Genomic DNA, 10193 nt, shown 5'->3' with positions numbered 1-10193 from the left:
ATTCTATGCAAACATCAATACATGTCGGACAGTCGAACTTTTATCTGTGATGCCGAATTATATTTAGATGTAGTGCTTGTAGAGAATATTCTTATGCAGGTATTAAATAAAGCAAGGCTGTTTCATATGGTTTCATATGATCCACTACATAGCAATCAGAGACTGTCATTTTTATCCTTAGCCCTTCCTAAATATAATTAAAACCAGAAAAGTTTTTATATCCTATAAACATTTGAATAAGATTCCGCACCCAAGGGAAATAATATATAACATTTCTTAAACTTGAAAAACAAAAATGTCTATAATCAAAATTTTCTTCGGAGTCTCCAAATAATTTGTATTTATTTGTATTTTCTGGTTTGTAAAGCTATAAAATTTCGAGGTTAAATTTAAGTTTTAATCTAAATTAATAATAGAAAATTTTTAAACTTCCGCAGCCTTTCTTCTCTGTAAGGTCTTAGTAGAAATATTATACAGTAATCTAAATATAAAACCCTGAGTTTCTAATCTACGACAAAAATCAGAAAACATTAGTTTTTTCATTATTCACGAGGATACAGTTTTTGCATTCGACGCTTAATACCTGCTATCCTTTTGACTTCTATTCATGCTATCCTTTTGACTTCTATTCATGCTAGAAAGATGTTTTTTTTTACATTTGGTGGGGAATTCCTTCAAATTATAGAAGTTATTTTCAAAACCATCATCAAAACCACCTACTTTTTATGCTAGAAAGATGCGGTTTTTTGCATTCAACGCAGAATAACTGCAAATTAAGAGGATAATTCGAAAAACTTAAATTTTTTCAATTCTACCCCTTGAAATTGGAAATGTGAAACCTATTCATGCACGGTTGTAAAATTTTGGATTATCACAGGTGCAAAACTTATTAATCTTTGTTGGCCTCTGAATCAAACATTTTTTTTGGTCCTAGTTTTTTTACACCTTTATATTATGTGCAGTAATTGGTGTAACAGGTGGGTTAGACCGACACAGGTATACCTGCCCAGCTTTCCAGTAGATACATAAAATAAATAAAAATAAAGAAATTTCCAGTAGATACATAAAATTTCATGATGCATCAAACACTTCATGAAACTTTCGTTATCAGCTCTCCGATAGACATAAAATAAAAATTCATTTTAGAGGTTAATGATTGGCTTCGATTTATGACGTCATATCTTTCATGTCAAGCCTTGTTTTTAAAGACATGAAGTTTATCTAACTGTGTCATTGTCATTATAATTCTTAATTTTCTCATATGACAAAACAATCAATTAAGTTTCGGGTATTACAGGTGTTTATTAACCGAATATCATAACAGCATACATTATAATCGGCAAAATAATTTAGTAAAATAATTATTATGGATGATTTGATGAATCGAATCAATCAATTTTTAAATATATGAGAGAACAAATAAATCATGGATCATGAAAATTTCGAAAATCCTATGGAAGAACATTCACGGACCATTATTCACATTGATATCGATTGTTTTTATGCACAAGTTGAAATACTAAAAAATCCAAATTTAAAAAATGTACCATTAGGTATTCAACAAAAGAATATTGTGGTCACATCGAATTATATTGCCAGAGAATATGGAATTAAAAAATGTATGCAAATTGTGGAAGCAAAAAAACTATGCCCGGAACTCGTACTAGGTAATTTAAAAATTATTTTTTAATAAACTAAAAGATTATAACCTAAAAATGCAAAATATTGATGATTCTTTGAATATTCTATCGTAAATATTGTTAGAAAATTACCAGTCTATCATAAAGATTTATCGATGACGTATTAATTTTTGAAGAATAAGAATGAATATTGCTATCAGTTTTAAAAAGGTTAAAATAAGTCGGCTTGATTACGGTTTTGCTTGCGGCAGATTTTAGCTGTGGGTTATTGTAGTACTGGGCAAGATAAAATGAAAATCGAAATAAAATTTACTCGTCTAGTTACATATAAAAACATATAAAATACTTACAGGCACATAAAAAATACATAAAACTCTTGCGTACATTTATTTAAAATACGAAAAATGCTGAAACTGTTCTTGTAGAGAATTTCACTTTTTTCGAATTTGTTTGTTGAAATTAAATTTGTATAAAGCTCTCCACTGGAATTTACGTGATCCCGTAAGAATAAAAAGCATCGAAAACATCGGCTATCTTAAAATCATCTAGCACATCTAAAAAAAATCATATCAATCTTTGCAAGGTTAAACTTTGCTCAATAATATTATAAAGTCTTTTTTAAATAATATGGCTAAATTATGAACAAACATGTTTCAAAATCTTAAAATCATTTGTAAGCATAGTTCTAGTAGTAGGGAAGCCCAAGAGGGGATTTGTGTATTTACTCGAGCGCGTCAGATTAAGACATGGGGGGTTCCTTGGACCTTCCTCAGTATCTTCACCAAATATTAGCCCTAAATATGGGGGGAACCGCGTAGGGCAGACGGTCAGATTAGTAAAAACAAAATTGCGATAGGTAAATTAACTAGAGCGCGTCAGATTATGATATGGTGGGTTAACCTACCATTAATTACATGATAAAAAGTGTAAATTTCAATAATCTGAAAAATTTTGATCGCGCTCGAGGTACTACGGATAACGCAACTTTGCAAGCTTCCCATTTCTTTTCGTCTCGCTTAAATCATCAGATTATTGGAATGTACATTTTTTATCATGTAATTAACCCACCATATCATAATCTGACGCGCTCGAGTTAATTTACCTATCGCAATTTTGTTTTTACTAATCTGACCATCTGCTCTACGTAGGTCCCCCCGTATTTAGGACTAATATTTGGTGGAGGTACTGAGGAAAGTCCAAGGAACCCCCCATGTCTTAATCTGACGTGCTCGAGTAACTACACAAATCCCCTCTTGGGCTCCCCTACTATAGATATAGTTTGTTTTTGAAAAACTTGAACTTGATATGTATTTTTATAAAGGCGACCTTATCCTTTTTTAGTGAAATGGTTAACCAAAACATATAGACACAGTGTAAAGTAGATGCGACCTACCAATTTACACATCAAACGAAACTTTCTAGTTTAAACCATATTTAGTTTATATCATCTAGCAAGCGTTTGCTTGAACCGATTCTACGTCCAATTTTATTTTATGTATTCATAACATCCTTAAAACTTTTCAAAATAAATATCTTATTTATTAAATCTTTAATACAACTTTTAGCTAATGGTGAAGATTTAAAAGATTATCGTGAGATGTCTTCAAAAGTACACGAAACCATACGAAAATATTCACAGGCTGTGGAAAAATTAGGTTTAGATGAAAATTTTATTGATGTATCAATCCTTGCAAAAGAAAAATTAGTAAACGAAAAGTTTGATATAATTGGTAATAAATATGAAAATTTAGAACAAGAAAATATGAATGAATTATGTTATTGTGGTTGTCGGCAACGATTATCAATAGGAACTCAAATAGCGAATGAAATACGACAAAAAATTTTCACAGATCTTGGTCTTACAACTTGTGCAGGCATATCCTATAATAAAATGTTAGCGAAATTAGTTGGCAGTACACATAAACCGAATCAACAAACTGTGTTATTTCCAGAAAATGTTCAAGGTTTTTTGAGAAGCTTAAAAAGTATTCGTAGTATACCAGGAATTGGTTATAAAACCTATGAGGTAATTAAAACTCTAGGTATCCAAACAATTCCTGAAGTATTAGACTATCCAACAGATAAATTACAAGAATTACTTGGGAAAGAATCTACGGCGAAAATTGTAAATTTATGTCGTGGATATGATCCTAGTCCAGTGAAATCTAGTGGAAAACCATTAAGTATTGGTTTAGAAGATAGTTGTCGAAATATTAATGGAAAATCGGAAGTAGAAATAAAATTTAAACAATTATTAACACGATTAATTGAATTAGTTGCAAAAGACGGTCGTATTCCAACTACGCTGAAAGTTACAGTACGAAAATTTGATAAATCTCAAACTAGCCATCGAGAACAAAAACAAACAAGTATTCCTCCCTCAATTTTTACAAATTTCACTTCTACTTTAACGGAGAAATCCGAAAAGAAAATACTTTTAATTATTATGAAATTATTTCACAAAATAGTTGATGTTAATAAACCATTTCATATCACGTTATTAGGTCTATCGTTTACAAAATTTTTGGATCGATTAAATAATAAAAATACAATAGCTTCATTTTTAATGAAAAATGTTACTGTACAAGCCGTTACAAATTTACAAAATAATGAATCAATTACAATGGATGATAGTGTACCTGACACATCGTTACGACGAACAAATATAATAGAAACAGATGGATCAGAATCTGAAGTAGAGCCATCACCGAAAAAATCCAAAATTGAAAGTTTTTTTGCAAAACGTCGTTGTTTATCATCGCCAATGGATTCACCATCTCCTAGTAAATTACGAGTAGCTGAGTTACGGTTGAATTCAATGGAAAGAATCAATGAAAATGAAGTCCTAGATTGCCCGCCTGGTGTGGATCCAACAGTTTTTAGTGAATTACCTAGTGATGTACAACAAGAAATTGTAAATGATTGGAAAAATAACCAACAAACTTCGTCCTCGGCGTCAGTTTCGAGAAGCCAATCAAATTTTTCGAAAAACAATAAGAATTCAATTTTAAACTATTTAATAACAGACAAATAACATTCAGCTGGATTTTGTTAATTTTCTAGATATGCCTCGCTACGGCATTATGATTACAAGAATATTTGATTGTGCGCCATCTCACATTCTTTATGGGATGCACATACAATTGGGCCTTAAAATGAATACAATTCAAAAATATTTACTCAAAGTTAATGGCACCTAATATTTACTTTTTCGTACTAAAAATAGGCGGGATCTATGATTTTCCGTTAATTAATTCAATAGTTCAGATAACATTTGATACTACGCGTTTTTCAAATAAATATAAATTATATTTAGTTAGTCTATAATCTAAGTACCAGCAAAAGTATGACAAAAATTCAAGAAAGCTACAAAAAATTGAATTTATTAGCATTACACAAAAGCATAAATTTCATAACAAAAATTTCAATATAATTTCATAAAAAAAATTTCAATATTACTTTTAGGTCTACTATAGACCTTTTTCATGATAAACAGAAATGCTTTTTGATAATTTCTTATGAAAATATAGGTTGAGTAGAGCCTGTAACTCAAAAATTACGTATTTTTAACAATAAAAACACTATGAAAAAAAATGTTAAAAAGTCACTATATTTGAAATATTTTAAAACGATTTTTTTTGGCTCCACCGCACACGTAATCTGTGATGTCAATCCGACAAGCAATGGCAATAAAACAGTGTCAACAGTTGTATTAATATATCACTATTATCAACTTTAAATGACGTCAAACCAACCTTCGTGTAACATCGTGTGTTTCCGGATCGTTTTCGCCAATTTAAATTTTAATGATTTTCAATGTCTCTTTTCTTGGTCATATGGCTTCAAAAAAATCGGGGAAAAAAATTAGCCCATTTATCAAGACATTTACTTTCATTTAAAAAAAATAAAAAAAATGTGAAAAAGGTCTATTATTTAAGGACTGTTGATACCATGAAGAAGAAAATGAAGATTATGATAAAACTAATGAAAATCTGCTGATAATTACATAACGAACAGTCAATCATTTTTTTTTTACTTTTCATCTACCTCTAAAACTAGATTTATACAAAATAAATTTTCTCAATTTTATCGTTAGCTTAAATTCAAATCGTCAATTTTATAATATTTAGAGTTAAATAATATGTTAAGAAATGACACAAGACATTGCCAAAAGAAAAATAAGTAAAGAAATATCTAATAAATATATTTGCGTTTGAAAAACTATGACTTGCTATACTTTATATTGACAAAATATTTACCGAAAGTTGTTTTCAAATGTTATTTAGATTTTCAAAGCTGGTAGTATAAATCTCATACACACTTATATACAGGTGCTTTGTTAAGTTAACATATGCTTGAAACTCCAAAAATAAGTTATATCGATAAAATTGCTTCCAGCAAAAAAATTTGGGTTCTTTAAGCGCACATCTTACGCAGACAATTAAACTTGCCCCAGGTTTAAAGGTTCAATAAAAAAACTAACTCTGTTTCATACTTGGTAATAGATAGATGAACACTTTAAATTAGAAAGAAGTTATTGATAAACATTTTTTGTTTGAAATATTTTTCCGCAAACCATACAGTTTTGACAAAAACAAACTGGAAAGTTTTATCCAAAAATTGTTTTGTGTGGAATTTAGACACTCTTAGAAATTTGATTTTCTATAAAAACCATTTTTGTTCAAATTGAATGAAGAAACGCGCAAAAAACTATGATATGTAGTTCCTTATAGGTTTTATAGGATAATTTGCTATCAATTATTGTCTACACTATTCGATTTACAAAAAAATGTTTCAAACAAAAAATGTTTGCGTTTTTATAAAAAACAACTTTCTAAATTGTGTTCGTCTAATGTTTGCCAGTTATGGAATAGAGGGAGGTTTCAATTGAACCGTAAAACTTAGAATGAATTCAATACCCGTATAAGATGTGCGCCTTTAAAATTAACATTTTTCGTTTGGAGAATTTTCCTTGTTTAAACTTATTTTTCGAGTTTCGCGCATATATAAAATCTGTTATCACATAGACCAGTTGTTTGTTATTTATGCATAAGAATTGTATTGTATTTAACTGCTATTATATTCAACCATTAAACAATGAAATATGCGATAAGGATGCAATGAAACGGTGCCGAATCATTATCTTTTTCTCCAAGAAATAAGACTTTTAACATTTAACTTTCATTAATATCAACTAGAATACAAAACTGATTAGAATCGAATTCGTTCATTTTATTTAATCTGAATCAAGTATTGTTTTTAGTACACCATGGACCTGGTCACTTGTAAACAAATTGCCTAAGATCAAATTTTTTGAGAGCTTTAATCTTGCGTGCTACTTTATTATTTGTGAATTTTTAGACAAGAATAGACAAATAAACTCGTGTTCTTCTATTCCATTTTGATTGCAGGACATCTTAAAAAATGTATGTAAAATCGTACTGACTGACGCCTGTAATTGATTTCATTTCGTTCCTCTTTTCATTTAATTATGATTTTATTATAAAATAGTCAAACAGGTGAAAATATTTTTATTCTTTCTCTATAATTTTTTAAACATTGCATTTATTAGGTGTTAAAATTATTTTATGGTGGGGATAATAGAATTATTGAGCCTTCAATCTATTTTTGTACTGCCTTTATTAATCATAGATTTTTACTGTTACTGTTTTACTGTTAAGCGTTAATTGGAAAGCGCAGGTTAATATTAAAATTTGTTTTTGGTATTTAAAAAAAATTTTTTTTCACAATATGTAGTTACCTATTTTGTAAATCTTTTTTAAAAATAAATTTTTTATTGTTTTAATATATCGTTTCTTATTTTTTCTACTGACAAAAAAGGAGGAGGTTTTCAATTCGACTGTATTTTTTGTTTAAATAATTGATTAAATTATTGTGTGGAAACACATAAGAGTTAGGATATTTGCAAATTTATTTGGTGAATTTTGAAAGGCTGTAATTTCGTTAAAATCGATATTCATTGATTTAAAATGAGAAAACTAAAAAATTAAAGTGGACCATTATTAATTTTGTCGGTGAGCACAATTTTTCCGTTCTTTTTAAAGCTTTCTTAAGAACTTATGAAAAATGATCGATGAATTATATAGCGTTGGGTGTAAAAAAGATACATGAAAATATGTTTGGGGCTATCAAAATAATGCAGTCAATTTTAACACGGTGAATGATGTCATGCAATAAAAAATCGAAAATACTGAGTAGATCGAATGAATCGTCGCTTTCGAAAGGTGAACGTTTATTGCTTCTTATAAACATCAATTAATGATGCTTGAGGTGAATAATGTTTCCATAAAATTTTGTAGAGAATTTAAATTAAAAAAAATTCAATAAACTTTCTACTTTTGAGAACGACGGTTCACCCCATCTGCTCGATATTTAAAATTTTTCGTTGCAAGTCATCATTCACCGAGTTAAAATTAACTGCATTATTTTGATTAGAATAGTATCATTTGATTTTCCTACAATTTTGACCTCTTTAAATATTTTATGAATAAACTATGAATGATACCAAGCATAGAAAGGACTCATTGTAGTGAAATGAAAATATGCATTGTAGTGAAGTGAAAAAAAGGCTTTGTTGTCAAAAAAAGTCTTTATGTTCAATTAACTTATAGTTCAAAACTTTGTTGTTAAATTAAGTTGTAGTTCAACTAATCCCTATGTATTATAAATGTGAAAGTAAGGTTGTTTGTTTGTTACCTTTCAAGCAAAGACTACTGAATGTGTTCCAAAATTAAAGCAAGAAGTTCGAATCAGACGTTAATTTTGGTACATGCTTTATTATTATTATTATTATTATTATATATAATTATACTTATTTTGTATAAAAACTTTAATAAGAAAAGAAGAATCTCTGTTAATTTGTTTTATGAAAATGTAAAATACGATTTTACATGAAAATTAAAAACATTTTTTTTGTTAGAAATAAATAAAAATCGTTATATATTTTTAAATTTTGTTTTTTTTTTTTAATGTTAATTTTCTATTCTATTTTTTCTTTCAGAACAAAATTATCAATTAATTATTTAGTAAAGGTAAGTATTAAGTTAATTATATAATAAAATATAATCCGGGTGGCTGTGTTCGTGTGGTTAAAATTTTTTCTTTTAAATTCAATGAATTTTTCCTGATATTAAAAATTTTCCACTCTTTTTATAGTTTAAATTATCTATATAACCCGCCCTGTTGCTATAAATAACGTCAGTTATACAAATGTCATAAATCACTATTCTGTCAGGTGGTGGGAATTTAAATAATCATAAGTATATCTTACTCTTTAAAATAATGTTCCCCTGTTACAAAATATTAAAAAATATGTACAAAATTGGCTTGGTTATGCTAAAATTTGAAATTTTGTAACAGGAGAACATGTTATTTATTTTATCCCACTTTTTAAATAACATATTCGCCTATTACAAAATATTAAAAAAATACTAATTTGCTTGTTTGTACATTGTTGTACATGCTAAAATTTATTATTGTTAAATGAAATTTTATAAGATTTTGTAATAGGAGAACATGTTATTTCACAAAAAAAAATTAATTATGTTAGTCCCACTTTCCTACTTATGCCATAAATCACTCTTCTGTCAGGGGGTGGGAATTAAAATAACATAAAATATACCTCGCTCTCTTATTTATTTGACGCTTTTCGTTCTCATTAGAATTATCTAAGAAAATTAACTTACTAAATTAAAAATTAATCGAACAATGGTAGATACGAACCGAGATACTTTGTAACCTGAGTCGACTAGCCTAGCCACTACTCTACCTTAGTCATATTATACTTTTCAATAATGTAATATACATACCTTTTACTCACCTTTTGTCAATAAACTTGTTTTCTTAAACTTAGTATTTATTTTTCTTTTCTTTTACTAAGTAATAGTATAGTATGGGTAACTTAATGACAAATAATGACAATGAAGAACAAACGACGAACAATAGATTTAAAAAGATTTATAATTAATTAACCCGAAAAAAATTGTATGGTGGGCCAAATTACGTTAGCTCTGTTTTTTTTTCATATTTTATTTACTTTTTGATGATTTTTTGATAGTATTCTATGAATATTTTGCGATCTTGACATTCAAACTCCCATTTGCTTTTCCTAAAGTAAACTCACTTGGTTACTAATTTCCTCTTGGTTACTAATTCGACTTTACTGTTACATCTGAATACACGAATCCTATGAATTTATTAAAACTTAAAAGGAAAGAGGAATTAAAATAATAAACACAATTTCCAATTTTTATATATTTTATTTATAATAATAATTATCACAGACTTATTGTCGTCTCAAGACTTAATAATTAATGACTGCTATTATTGAATTTACAAACATATTTACATAAAATCTTATTAATAAGTATATAATTTTTTTAACACAAATTTTCATTAATTTGCTTATCAATTTTAAAGTACTTACTTAAAGGAAAATATATTAAGGAAAATTAAAGGAAAAATATAAAGTACTTACTTAAAGGAAAATATATTAAAGTGTATTAAATATGACTTACAAAATTAAAGGAAAAA

General features: G+C 28.0%; 1 protein-coding gene across 1 annotated transcript; it reads left to right on the top strand.

The window, feature by feature from the left end:
• Positions 1-1292: 1292 nt before the first annotated feature.
• Positions 1293-5004, top strand: LOC123292180 (DNA polymerase iota). Its single transcript, XM_044872741.1, has 2 exons — positions 1293-1667; positions 3206-5004. The coding sequence occupies exons 1-2, from the start codon at positions 1427-1429 to the stop codon at positions 4672-4674; spliced, it is 1710 nt and encodes a 569-aa protein (XP_044728676.1). The 5' UTR covers positions 1293-1426; the 3' UTR covers positions 4675-5004.
• Positions 5005-10193: the final 5189 nt, after the last annotated feature.

Source organism: Chrysoperla carnea, chromosome 2 (assembly GCF_905475395.1).
Source record: "Chrysoperla carnea chromosome 2, inChrCarn1.1, whole genome shotgun sequence".
In the NCBI taxonomy this organism is placed as follows: domain Eukaryota; kingdom Metazoa; phylum Arthropoda; class Insecta; order Neuroptera; family Chrysopidae; genus Chrysoperla; species Chrysoperla carnea.
Note: the sequence above shows the minus strand (reverse complement) of the source record. Positions and strands in the feature narration are given on the sequence as shown.